General features: G+C 41.7%; 1 protein-coding gene, 1 non-coding gene and 2 pseudogenes across 2 annotated transcripts; all 4 read right to left on the bottom strand.

Annotated features, from left to right (window-relative positions):
• Positions 1-383: 383 nt before the first annotated feature.
• Positions 384-555, bottom strand: LOC118826783 (annotated as a pseudogene).
• Positions 395-9,313, bottom strand: LOC118825549. Its single transcript, XM_036596208.1, has 3 exons — positions 9,302-9,313; positions 1,821-2,019; positions 395-1,639 (listed from the first exon to the last, which is right to left on the bottom strand). Exons 2-3 carry the CDS (start codon positions 1,977-1,979, stop codon positions 1,028-1,030), a joined length of 771 nt encoding a protein of 256 aa, XP_036452101.1. The 5' UTR covers positions 1,980-2,019; positions 9,302-9,313; the 3' UTR covers positions 395-1,027.
• LOC118826786 lies at positions 8,000-8,097 on the bottom strand (annotated as a pseudogene).
• On the bottom strand, positions 8,831-9,021 carry LOC118826777. The gene has a single exon (XR_005008785.1). It is a non-coding gene; the product is annotated as a U2 spliceosomal RNA (small nuclear RNA).
• Positions 9,314-13,836: the final 4,523 nt, after the last annotated feature.

The following is a 13,836-nucleotide window of genomic DNA, read 5'->3' as shown; positions in this document are numbered from 1 at the left end:
GTTAAAGAGATGTGTGAATATCTGTACATACACAGATATGAATATCCATACCTATGTAGGTTTGAGTAGAGAAATAACATATACAGAATATTACAGAATGATATGAACATATGGAAAATTAAAAACTAATTCACATGACGGTGTTTTGTTCTTGCTTTTTTTTTCCTGCTAAACTAATCCTAGTTTGTAACCACAACATTTGAAAAGAAAAAAGGCACGTGCTTTTTCAGACAACTGGGCCTTCACTCGCTTTTAGTTTCGCGTTAATAGGTTCTACACTGACTTAACACACTTCTCAAAACCCCAAAACTCAAAACTCAAAACTCTACAACCATATAACAAATCAATACTACAGACTTTGTTTCTGTTTTTAACCAGTGAGAAAGGGATGCACCGTTCCCGGAAGTACTGCAATACCGGGTCGATGCGTGGAGTGGACGGAGCAAGCCCCTATTCCATCTCCCTGCTCCAAAAATCAATTTAATATATGGTCCCCGGGTAGGGGACGTATCAGATATTAAACTGATAAGAACAGATTTTTTCTTTTGAAAGTATTTTATTGTCACCATTCTTATAATTCATACACATACAATTGCATTCTTCACATGAACATAAAAATCTCGCATAAAACACACAGTTTACATGTTGACCATTTCATTGATAAAACACCTTTTAAAAACACTCACGCATAAAAGAAAAAAAACAATAAATAAATAAGCTTTGTTTAAAAGGTTTTCTCAATGATTTTCTAAAAGATTTTTCTCAAGAAGTGTGTGTTTAAAAGTTCATGTAAAAAACACTGTGTAGGTTTAAAAAACATGCAACATATAAAACACCATACTTATTAAAAGCCAATAAATACATTAAAAGGCGTATAAAATGCAATTAAAAGGGTCTCCGTTGTCCAGGACCGGGGTGAGCCTCTATCAAGCTGGCACCACCCTGATCCCCAGAAGTCGCCAGGCTGCTGATTATCTGTTCCAGCGGAGATCCTCTCTCCATGCCCGCTGCTCCACCCTTTGTGGTGTCACATTCTCTTTGGGGGGGCATCTACGGGAGCCAGGGACCGTGGTGGTCTGGACCCCCCTGCGTGCGGCCCCGGCCCCCTCCTCCGAATGGCGGCGCTCGGTGCCCCCTGCAGCGAGGATGTTACCAGCTCATAAATAGCATGCAGTGGCACCGTCACGCGCTTTCCCACCAGCAGGTTGCGGGCGGTCCACAAGGCGGCCTTCACGCTGTTTAGGGTGAGCCAGAGCGCAGTGAATTCTTCTGCTGGTAACTTTTCGGTGCCCTGGCCCACCCCGTTCACCGCTAGCCGGTAAACCAGCGGGTGGACCGCCCCTGCCGGCAGGCTCGGGCATTGCAGGGGGCCGATCATGCCCCACAGGTCCCTCGCCACGCTGCACTCCCAGAGCGCATGCCGCACGGTCTCGGGTTCGCCACACCCGGGCCGCGGGCAGATCGGGTTTGTCCCCATGCCCCGGGAGTGCATCACGGCCCTGACCGGGAGGATCTCATGGGCAGCCAACCAGCACAGGTCTTTGTGCTTGTTCTGGAGAGCAGGGTGGGCTGCGTTCTTCCAAACTTGTTTGGCCTCACTTAGTGTGAGGCCGGGAACGGGGCTCACTTCTTCCCGGTCCTGTACAAGAGAGACCATAGACTTTGCATTAGTTAAAATGGTGACATTTTCTTTTTCTAAAAAATATTTCCTTAAAAATTTCTTAATAAAACCATATTCTGGTGGCAGGGTAAAAGACACGGGGGTTCTAAGATCTGGGGTTAAAATGCGTAAACTTTGCAGGTAAGACCCCATCCAGAACCTCGCCATGGCTGCCGTCTTGTTGTCTCTGGATGGGGTCATTGCATACTGCACGTGCAGGGCGATGAACTTGCTTCCTAAAAACAGGTGGGGGTCTGGGAGCCCCTTCCCTCCATTTTCTGGCCTCTTCTTTACCACCTCCCGTCGCAGACGCTCCCATTTGGACCCCCACAGGAAGTAAAACACCGCCCTCTCTAGATCTAAAAGAAAAAAACGTGGAGGACTAAAAACAGAACAAAGGAGTAAAAGCAAGGGTAAAACAACAGCTTTTATTATTAAAATCTTGCCCTCCATTGTCATCTGTCGCAGTCCCCAAAACCCCAGTCTTTGCTTCACTTTCCCTATCATGTCAGTCCAGTTGCCCCGTCCACCACCCTCCTCGTCAAATTTGATCCCTAAAATCCTCATGTCTTTCTCTTTAAAATCCAAGTCCAGGTTCGTCTGTATGTCCTCCCATGGCCCAAAGAGCTGGGCCTCGGACTTGCTCCTATTGAGCTTAGCGCCCGAGGCCCTTCCATACCAGTCAGTCAAGTCCAGTGCTCTTTGGGCCGATAAAACGTCCGAACATAAAAGCGTGACGTCGTCCATGTACAGAGAACAGGTCGCCGTCAGTCCACCTGGCAAGTCTAGTCCTTTGATCCATTTATCCTTTCTCAATATCTGCGCCAGCGGCTCGATGCAAGCAACGAACAGGAGTGGAGATAAAGAACACCCCTGACGGACGCCAGAGCGAATATTTATCGCTTTCGTAAGGTGCCCATTTACCATAATTCTGCTGCTGATGTCCCGGTACAGCAGCCCCACCCATTCTATAAACCTCCCTGGGAAGCCCATCTTTTGCAGTACCTGAAACAGGAACTGGTGCGAGACCCGATCAAAAGCTTTCTCAAAATCTAAATTTAGTACTAAAAGCCGAATGTTTCTGTCTCTCGCAAAACAGATGGCGTCTCGGATCAGCACTAGGCTGTCCGTGATCTTCCTTCCAGGAACGGCGCAGGTTTGATCCGGGTGGATCACGTCCTCTAAAACCGTCGACATTCGTCTTGATAAAACTTTGCTAAAAAGTTTACAATCCACGTTTAAAAGAGTAATTGGTCTCCAGTTTCTTATGTCAGTCTTGTCCCCTTTCTTATGCAGCAAAGAAACTATCCCTATTCTAAAACTGTCCGGGAGTCTGTCAAGTCTTTCAAATTCTTTAAAAACAGTCAGTATGTCATTTGATAAAATGTCCCAGAAGGTGTCATAAAATTCCGCGGGGAGTCCATCCTCTCCCGGGGATTTGCCCCTTTTAAAACCTTTGAGACACTTTTGAATTTCTAAAACTGTAAAATCATCTGTTAAAGCAACATGACTGTTTATTTTTTTATCTATAAAATTTAAGACTTCATTCATCGTTCCTTTATGCACATCTTTTTCCCCATATAAATTCCTGTAAAATTCTTCTACTATGTTTAAAATTTCTTGGTTATTGTTTCCCTCCCTGTCTTCTTCCTTTAACTTTGATATTTTCCCACCCCTTGTTAAAATTTTCTTAAAAAAATATCTTGTGCATTTTTCTCCCTCTTCAACTTCTTGTTCTTTGCTCCTTAAAATGATCCCTTTACTTCTTATTGCTGATAAAACTGACATTTCTCTTTTAACTTGTTTAATTTCTTCATTAAAATCAAGACCTTGGTTTAAAAGGTTAAAATATCTCTGTAGTCTTTTTTGCAGCCCCACCATGCGCCTCCGCTCTTTGTTCTTCTTGTCTTTCCCAACTTTCTTAAAAAAGTCTTTCGTCCGTCTTTTCACCATCTCCCACCACTGTGCCCGTGAATCGTAGAAGTCCTGAAGGGTCTGCCAGAAGCTGTACTGCTCCCTGTAGCTTTTAACAATCTCTTCATCTTGCAACAGGAAGCAGTTCAGCTTCCACAGCCCTCCCCCTATCGTCACACCTGTGGGAAAGGACAGGGTGCAGGATAGCATGACGTGATCAGAAAAGAATAGAGGAATCAATGTAGCATCTGTAGGCAGGCAATCTCTTGTAAAAATGTAGTCAATTCGGGAGGCCCGGGCTCCATCACCACTAAACCAGGTGAAGCCCTCCTCCTTCGGATGCACTTTTCTGAAACAGTCCACTAGCTTAAAATCTTTTGCTAAACCCTGCAATAAAAGGGACGACTTGTCTAAATTAAAATCATCGCCTGCGTTTTTTCTATCTTTTTTTTCTAAAACACAATTAAAATCCCCTCCCACCACCAAAGGTTCCCTCCCTAAAAGGTGGGGCTGCAGATCTTCTAAAAGTTCGCACCTGTCCTGTTTGTCGTTAAAACCATACACGTTAAGAATTTTAAAATCCCTCCCTAAAAAAGTCAAATGTGCTAAAATCGCCCGCCCTTCCCTCACCACCGTGCTGCCCTTCACCAAGATGTTAGGATTCTTTATTAAAAGGGCGACGCCGTCAGCTTTGTTGTAATGTGAGCCACTCCACAGAGAAGGGCCTGCAGACCACCGCTGCTCCCAGTCTCTGTATGACTGTAAGAATGGCAATGCACACTCCTGTAGTAAAAACACATCTGACTTTACATTACTTAAAAAGGAAAGGATACTTTGTGCTCTTATAGTGGCTCTCACACTTCTGACATTAATGGTCGAGATTGTGAGAGCCATAAGCAGTATGGTTGGGGGAACAGGTTAAAAACTTCTAAAAGATCTTCAAACTTATAATTAAAGGACTACAGAGTTACTTATTAAAAGGGAACACTTAAAATCACGTAATCTCTTGTGAGACCTGTTCCTCCTTAATCTTCACCCTTCTGGGTAAAGGAGGGGGACAGGACTCTCCAGCCCGTGGCCCCACAGAGCCATGCTCTTGTGGGGCTTTAGGCGTGGATGCTTTAAGCTCTATGCTGAGAAAAGATACCTCATTTGGCGAGCCAGTGGGCCACAGCCGATCCAGGTCTTCCGATGAGGAACTCCCTGGATCTTGCGTCGCCCTCTGTTTCTTCTCTGCCAACAAAGGCAGAGGAGATGCTGCCGGTCTCTTCCCAGCTTGAGCATTTGGGAGTGGGGCAGAATCCTCACTCCCATTAGATGGTGGGCCCAGGTCAGGCACTGTTTCTAAAGAGGAGACAGGAGTATCCTCCCTCCCCTCCTGTACTTCTTGGTTTTCTTGGTGGGCGGGTGTGGCCTCCCGTCCCCTCTCCTCGTGCACCTCCTGCTCGTTAGCCTGTCCCACCATCTCTTGGCCAGTCACAGAGGCTGGCTGGGGGTTTGAAATTCCCACCAAAACCTCTGGGGCCGCCCCCTCTCCTCCTTCCTTCTCTTTGTTCCCTTCCACCAAACCCTCTACAGGGGCAGCCATCTTGTTTGCTTTGAGTCTGTTGGCAAATGATTTTGGGCAATTTCTGTAAAGGTGACTGGAGTCCCCACAAAGATTGCACCTCTTGCCATTGGTGCACTCCTCATAGGTGTGCCCAATTTCTTTACACTTTCCACATACAGTTTCTTGGCACGCTTCAGCTAGGTGCCCAAGCTTACCGCATTTGCGGCATAACTTGGGCATACCCTGATAGAAAATGTAGCCACGATTCTGTCCCAGCACTATCATTGAAGGCAAGTGTCTCAAGCCTAGGTAACCGCTCGGGTCTTCCCATTGCTGAATGGGAACTCGCCACGAGCAGTTCCAAATGCCGTCCTCGTCCACCACCTTGACAGGCTGCCCCTTAACCGTGCAGAATCTCCCCAACCATGTACAAATGTCTTCTCCCGTCACTGTTTCATTGAACATTCTAACAATCACTACACGGCGTGAATTGTCAGAAAGTTTCTCAACAGAAAACATGGAGAACTGGGCTTTCACTTCTTCAAACCTAAGCCAGAAACTTCTAAACAAAAGTGCAGACCTAAAGCTTACATCGAATCCCTTGTTGCCAGGCAGAGTCAATATACAATTTATCTCTTCCGGTTTAAAATTCAAGGTTTGTTGGATGAGCTTCCTGGAGAAGTCCAATCTGGACATCCCCAGGAGCTTCCCCTCAACCTCCCGAAAAGAAAATCTTACGCTGTGGTGCCTCCCCATGCCGGCACGAGCAGCCGACATGGTGGAGGCACCAACAGCACACTAAGAACACTAAAATACAGTAAAAAACAATAAATAAACTAAAACCACTAAAAGGCTTACCTTAAGAACGACAATGCCTGGCAACAAGGGGTCCAATCTCCTCTTCAAACAAGCAGAAAAAGGAATCCACGCCTCTCCACGCAGAAATTTCTCTCTGACAGGTAACGACAGGAGCCACTAAACAGGCAACTGTCTCCCCACAGAGAGTCGATCGCAGTCTCGTCCTCTTGATCTTAGCCAAAAGGCCGAGAAGTATTCAGATCCTTTATTTAAATAAAAGTGCATCAAAAATCCTGCTTAAGTAAAAGTATATGAGTGTTAGAGGCCAAATGTACTTAAAGTAAAAGTACTGGTTTGGTTCCTTTGACTGATATCGTGATATGTGACGTCATTAGATTATTAACACTGAAGCATTGGAGTGTAATCAGTATGTTATTGTTGGTGCTGCTGAAGGAGGAGCTGGTTTGAACTACTATATATATATATATATATATATATATATATATATATATATATATATATATATATATATATATACACACACACACACACAGTTTTTTATGCAGATATACCAGAGAAATCTGAGGGGTTAAGTAAACCCTTGAATAAAGCTATACAAGAACAAGAATCTACTTTTTAACTTGAACTTTGAAAAACAATTATTTTTTTACTGTCTAACTGGGTATAATCATTAACTATTTCTTATGTCTAACCTTACTTAAGCAATAAAACACGAGAGGGAGCATGTTATCACGAAATAACATCACGGCTGTGGCAGCCATAGATCATCACAGCCATGATGTTATTCGTGATAACACACTCCCTCTCGTGTTCTATTGCTTTTATACAACAATTAAATAAATAAATAAAGTAAGAAATGAATAAATTGGGCCGTGAATGTGGCATTTAGTATGTTTTCATGTTAGCAGTTCCTTCTGCCAAATTATAGTTCCTTAACAAGCAGCTCGTTGCTACATCAGAGTAACGAGCTCCGCTCACTCGCTGCACAGCCGGCAGTTCGTTCTTCAGCTCCACACAGACCAACTGACAGTTTGGGAATTTAGTGTAGTCTCATCATCAGAGTCTGACCAAATTGGCTATCAGTCAAATGTGATCTTAAAAGTATCCATTTTCTGTTTGTGTGTAGAGTAAGAAGTAAAAACGTTCAAATGGCGTGTCTCCTACAGCTGTCAAAGTCGTTGCTTAGCAACAACGTCTCAACGGAGTGATGCACGTCACTTCTATCACAGAGAAACGTTTTTCTAACCTTTGGGTTTTCGCCCAACATTATCATAGACAGTATTTGTCTCAGGCCTAGGTAACCACTCGGGTCTTCCCATTGTTTAATGGGACCTCTCCACGAGCAGTTCCAAATGCCATCCTCGTCCAAAACTTTCATAGGTGGGCTTTTCACGGAGCAGAATCTAGCCAGCCATGTAGCAATGTCCTCTCCAGTTACAGTTTCATTGAACATTCTGACAATTGCCACCTTGTGAGAATTGTCAGAAAGTTTCTCAACCTTAAACATGGGAAACTGGTCCTTGACTGACTCATATCTTACATAGAAATCTTTTAACAGGGAAGCGGAGCGGAAGCTAACATCAAAACCTTTATTTCCAGGCAATGACAGCAAGCAATTCAAATCGTGGGGTGTGAAGCCGAGGGTCTTTTGGATCAGCTTCCTTGAGAAATCCAACCTTGACATCCCAAGGAGCCGACCCTCTACCTCTTGAAATAACAGGCGGACACTATGGTGCCTCCGCATGCCGGCAAGAGCAGCCGACATGTTTGGAGGCACCTGGTGGCCACTAAAACCACTAAAATAATAAACAGAACAATAAATAACTAAAAGAACCTAAAAGAAGAAAGAAAAGAAAGATAATATTGCACTTACCTTGTTGATGTCGGCTTCTTCTGATGGCCTTGGTGGACAGTCAACCTGCAGAAAAGCCAAATGCGTCCCGCAGTAGGTCTGAGATAGGCCTACCTGAGACCAACTCACACCAACCAAAGACGAGTACAATATACTCTTGAATGCTTAGGACCAAGGTCACAAAGACCAAGACCAGGGCACACTCAAGAGTTGATCGCTGTCTTAGCCAGAGGGCTGATGAAGCACAGCACCTGATAAGAACAGATAATACACTTGATCTTAGCCAAAAGGCACAGAGGCGTTTAACAGTTTCTGATATTGAGTTATATCTAGTTTCATAAGCAGCGTCATTAGAAAATAAAATTACTAATTTTAATACAGTGATATGTTCTCCTCATCAGTTACCTTTAAGAATCAGAATCACTTTATTTCACTAAGTATGTTACACAAACACAGTTTGGTCCAACGTGGTTCAAATGACTTCTGCTCTAATTTGGCATTTTTGTATAAATAATCTACTTTATTATACCTTCATTTCCTTTCTTTTATTAATTTTCTTTATTTAGGTTTATTTTATTGTTTCTGTTCACTAGTTTTCTTCCTGAATTCCCATTTGGCCTGTTTGAACTCTACTGATGCTTTGATCCAACAGTGCTTTGACTAATGTCTCTGTTATTAATCCTGCATGTAAAGATTTTATTTGAAAATAAAATAAAATATGGAGAGGGAAGTGTTTAAAAATAAGACTACTCTATGTTCAGAGAGCGAGTGCATTTGCCTTATTTATAATCACAACATTTAGTTTTCCTGCTCAAAGTCATATGACTGTGTTTCGTTTTCACCTTTTTTTTTTTAGAAGATCTTGTTTATAAGCACAACATTTACAAGACTCGATCCAAACACCCACAAGCTTGTTCAGAAAACTAAAGGCATTCACTCTTTGTTTCCATACGCAATTTCAATACGAACACAAAAAACACTACAACCAATAAACAACCCAGCTTTGAACCACTTTCTCTGTTTTTAACCAGTGAGAAGGGGGTGCACCGTTCCCGGAAGTACTGCAATACCGGGTCGATGCGTGGAGTGGACGGAGCAAGCCCCTATTCCATCTCCCTGCTCCAAAAATCAATTTAATATATGGTCCCCGGGTAGGGGACGTATCAGATATTAAACTGATAAGAACAGATACTACACTTGATCTTAGCCAAAAGGCCGAGAAGCGATACCGGTGGAAGCTCAGAACAGGCGGGTCATTCTTCCACAAATATAAGACGAGGATGGTGAGCAGAGCTGCTGTCCGCCATCGACAACTTACAGCACGGAATATAATTAAGTCAAACCGCTTCTGTTCAACTCTGAGAGCCAGAAAAGGCACTTTAAACGCTTCTCTACGTCAACACGTCAAAGACGGCGCATGTTAATGAGCTCACCGGCTGGCCAATCAGAAACGAGGATACTCGGTTTTGTGCGCACAGAGTTTACAGCACGGTTTTACTAAACTCACCTTGAAACGTACAAAACAGTCCACAGAATCAACATATATCGGACTAAATACACTAAAGGACGACGTTAAATGGTCCGTTTTATGTAAGTTGACCTCTCAGCGGCCAAATGTGGTACTGCAGGGAGAAGATTTCACTGAGTCAGAGTCTCTCAGAGAAACGGAGAGGACTGATAACACGAGGTGTCGATTTACAAGTATCAGCGGATCTATTTTAGACATTGTGCTCGTTATGTAAACGAAATAAACAAGTTGGGGCGAATTCACAACTATATTTATATAGATAGAGAAGGCCTGCTTCTACTGCAGGGTCAAACAAGTCAGTAATACCGCTGATTAAAAGTTCAAACACAGTTTAACGACAACATTTAAGCTTTTAACGCGAGTAAAAGGAACAGACACATCTGCCACATGCATTACAAAATATTTTTTCGCAAACATGTAAGCTGCCTGATCAAAATGTTTAAATTCCTAAAGGGCATGATACCTGACACCATGATACATGGATACATGATATTAAGAGCACCTTGTAATTCAGACACAAAAGAAGCGAATTTCTAACCTTCGAAAGCGCAGAAGATTCTTGGGAAGGTAGCTAACAAACAACTAGCAGTGATGAAGAGTCTTTAAAAACCATCAACAGAAAACCTGTTTCAGTTAAACACTGAGCTCCACAGCTGCCTCTCCTTACCTGAGCTGATTCCTTCAGCGTTGATGGTTTAGGCGATGTCTAAACGTGTTTTAGGCGCCTGCATTAAGCTAATTACTTGTTAGTGATAGTATTAATATTTTAGTAAACTACAATCTTGAGGCACTACGGGTTTCTGCAAAGTCAAGGTCCTTACACTGCCCCAAGATGCCATAGGTCAAAGGTCATGATCTCCATGATCTGACGTTTTTCTTTTCTTATTTCACGTATTGGTAGGCAATATAGCGATAATCGTCCTAATTTAATGGTAAAGTTATCATATACTCTGAATTTTTTTTTGATGGATTTGTGTTTGAGGATTTTTAAATATATTTACATTTAAAAGAATCTACTTTATATTCTGTCGTAGTTTTCGACGTTTCTCATTTTATTTTAGACAAAGAGCAACAGAAAGTGTAGAATAGAGGCAGTGAACAACCTGCAGTTCACATTCTGGTCATCACTGTAATAGTGTCCTCATACCTTCCAGTGTATTTTTCATTTGCAGGCTGGTCTGCATAGCTTAAATGGCTTAGGGATTGTCTTAAGATTTGAAATCTATAATTATTTAATACTGAATATGTTTCTTAAGAAAAACTTTTGGCACGGACAAATATTTATTTAATTTTCTTTTTTGTGTGTGTCTATGAGGACTGTAGTGTGTTTGTTTGGTGATTGTTCTCATCACAGACATCATGTTGCTTGGACAATGATTGTTATTAAAACATTAAAAAGGACTCATTTATGCACTTTTCTAAACTGTCCTACCAGACATGGCGGTGCGACGTATGGTAAAGGAACTGTCTTTCCATAAGTGTAGAACTGGGTGAAAGGGTCACTTTAACTGTTAATTCAGCAACAACAATTGTTTCCTGTTCTGCATCGTTCCTGATCATGATTGGTGACATTGCCTTGGTTTGTTGGCTGATTTGAACGTGACACTGGTGTTTTCTTGTTTTAACATGGTTGTCCAATGCAGTTTTGCCCTAACCGTGTTTGCTGGGATGTAAACAGCACCACTCTTTGACAACATTGTAGCAACGCTCTAAGAAAGTAGACAACATTGTGACAATGTTGTGTGTTTGCTGGGTACAGAGAAGGTAGCAGAAGGTGGAACATCTGGGGTCGGCTTTAGCCATTCGGAATAATTTTCAATTTTCATTCAGTAATTACTGAAATAAGTTGAACGATTCATTTTCTTATTCAGATCCAGGAGACACAATCTCATCCTCATCCTCTGTCTGGGCCTCCCACCTCAATGGTTATATCCTATTATATTTAATGATTATGTTATTCTAGAGTTCCTCTAGAATAACATAATCATTAAATAGCAGATTTAGCACAATTATCTGTTCACTGCCAATCTAGAGCCACTATGGTGCTCGGTCTCATTCCCCCATCTTGATGTCACTCCCCAAGGGCCCTCAGGCAGCTAAGTAATAAAAAAAGAATTTGGTCCCATCAGCTAATCATGTGGGAAGCAAAGGAAGGAACAGGATGCAACAGAAACGGTACAAATTGATCTAGTCTACTGAAAAACAGGACATTAAGTGTCTCAGGAGAGAGAATAAATTTAGTGGGACTGACTATTAAAAAGAAGGACAATCCCAGGACAACTAGGACAGGTGTCAACTATGAACCCATAGTCCAAAGACTATCTGGTGAGTGATGTCTGTGTCCTGTGATTTCATGTTACGAGCTCCTCTGCTTGTATATTGTAGTGATGTCAGTAAGTTTCCACATTGAGTTCTTCATTGTGTCTGTAGAATGAACTGTAGAATGTGTGTCTTTCAGGAACTGTGAATGAGGTTCACTTTGCTCCCTCCTCGTAGACGAGGGTACTCGCTCACTGTTTTCATCACATCTAGTTGTTCTCCTGCAGGTTAAAACATAAAGATAAATATATACAAATGCAGAGAAAGATAAATATATAAGTATCATGTTTACGAAGCAACACGAGTCTATGATTACTTTCAGTTAGTAGTGCCGTGATTAATTGCTGAATTGTTGTCGTTTTCTCAAAGCACAAACAGCATGACTCTTAGTGCACATAGACCATAATGGACGAATTATCATTTCATTATTTACCTTCAAAAACAAGCTTCATGTTCTGTGGCTTCTTTCCGGCCCAGTCACACGCCTCTTCAAGTAAGACTGAGATCCTCTCCATGGGGAATGTAAAAATTTCTTTGGATTTTCCAGCACAAATCACATAGATGTTTTTCTTGTCTGCATCATCAATGTGATCAGGTTTAACAGAAGAAGGGAAGATCGCATCTGTTCTTTGTCTGACGTCTGAAATAGAGAAGTGTGATTGTTCCATGAGACAAACTCTAAGTAGGAGTTATTTAGTGAAGTGAAAAATGGTTTGTTAACTCTACAAAACTTACCTCCAACTTGAATAAATGAAAGGTTGCCTTCATTTACTGAGCTTGCAGGTGAGCTTGAGTCTTCGGCCTGCTGCACATCTGCCACCTCTGTTGGGTGATGTTCCTGCAGAGCATGTACATTCAGTAGGTGTTCATCATAGAGTGGAACTTTGTGAAATCTTGAGGTTTTTATCAAACCTGCTCATAATCTTTTAGTAAATATAATTAGGCCTAGATTTACTCATGATTAGGACATGGGATTGACATTTAGGCCACTAAAATCAGGATTTCTAATATAAAGTCTCAGTCACCTGTCAAAGCTTTTAAAAAGTTTAAGATTAACTTCTTTACTTCTGTAGTTTCTTTCCCTCAGGTCTCACTTCTGATGATCAAAGATCATTTCACCTACTTTAGGTAAAATAACTATGAGCTCAGCTGTTTGTCGTTTTAATATAATTTACTTGACTTCTTGATTTTTAGCATAGAGTTGTGGTTTCAGCGGTGTACAACAGAGAGAGGAACCATAAGTGAAAGTTTCCAGATAGCTTTCTTGCTGCTGTTTCATCAGATAGTGCCAAGGAAGTTGTGGATGTTGCTTTGAATAAGTGTTTATTTTACATCAAGTTCTTCTTGTCAAGATTCTTGTCAGGATTCATGTCTGCGTCAGTGCCTTTTGTCTCCTCACTTTAAAACATGTTAGGGTGTTTACAAGTGTTTCGTGTTTCTTAACCCTTTAAGTGTATACATTTGTTAATATCATTAATCTAGATTTATCAAGAACTAAGAATGTATTGATATTCCTGTTTCTGTGTATTGTAGCCTTGCTCTATTTCTCTGAAAGCTTCATTGAATGACCTTCTCTGTTTGTCTCAGCACTGTAAATGTTAAAGGGTCTATATAATCGAAAAAAAAACAAATTTTCCCCACTTTTTTAAAATAAAGGGGTTTAGTCCATGTGCCAGTCCACATTTTATCCCCATTTTTGTCTTTTTTCTTTTTGCATAATTTGAAAAAAAAACTCCAGTAACCCTCAGCATTGTGTTAACATTTCAAGAGGAATGAAACAACAGAAATGGGCCAAAATTATTCAGGAAAAAAATCCTGTTACATTGACTTCCATTACAAGTTAAAAATGTTTTTTTCTTCTTCTTTAAATTTCACATTCTGGAGATGCAAGGTTTTGTTTTGACAGAGACGATATGTAAATAAAGCTGCAAGACAGCCTGTTTTGAATTCATTGTTTCTCTGAGCTCACCACACCCAACACATTTACATGGATCTGCCTGCTCTGCCAGTAGCAGTTTAGCTCTACCCATTCACTGAAACCCAAGGAGTGTTTCAGCTCTAAAATAAGATTTAGATTTATGTAAAGGTTATGTGGGCAGCCAATCAGAACAGAGATCATTTACATACATCACTTTCAAAGGTGCAGTAACAAAAACAGCCTGTTTAATTCTCGGGGTTTAAGAGGTTAAAATGGT

Source organism: Colossoma macropomum, unplaced genomic scaffold (assembly GCF_904425465.1).
Source record: "Colossoma macropomum unplaced genomic scaffold, Colossoma_macropomum, whole genome shotgun sequence".
Lineage (NCBI taxonomy): Eukaryota > Metazoa > Chordata > Actinopteri > Characiformes > Serrasalmidae > Colossoma > Colossoma macropomum.
The sequence above is the reverse complement of the archived record's forward strand: the minus strand, read 5'-3'. Positions and strand labels throughout refer to the sequence as shown.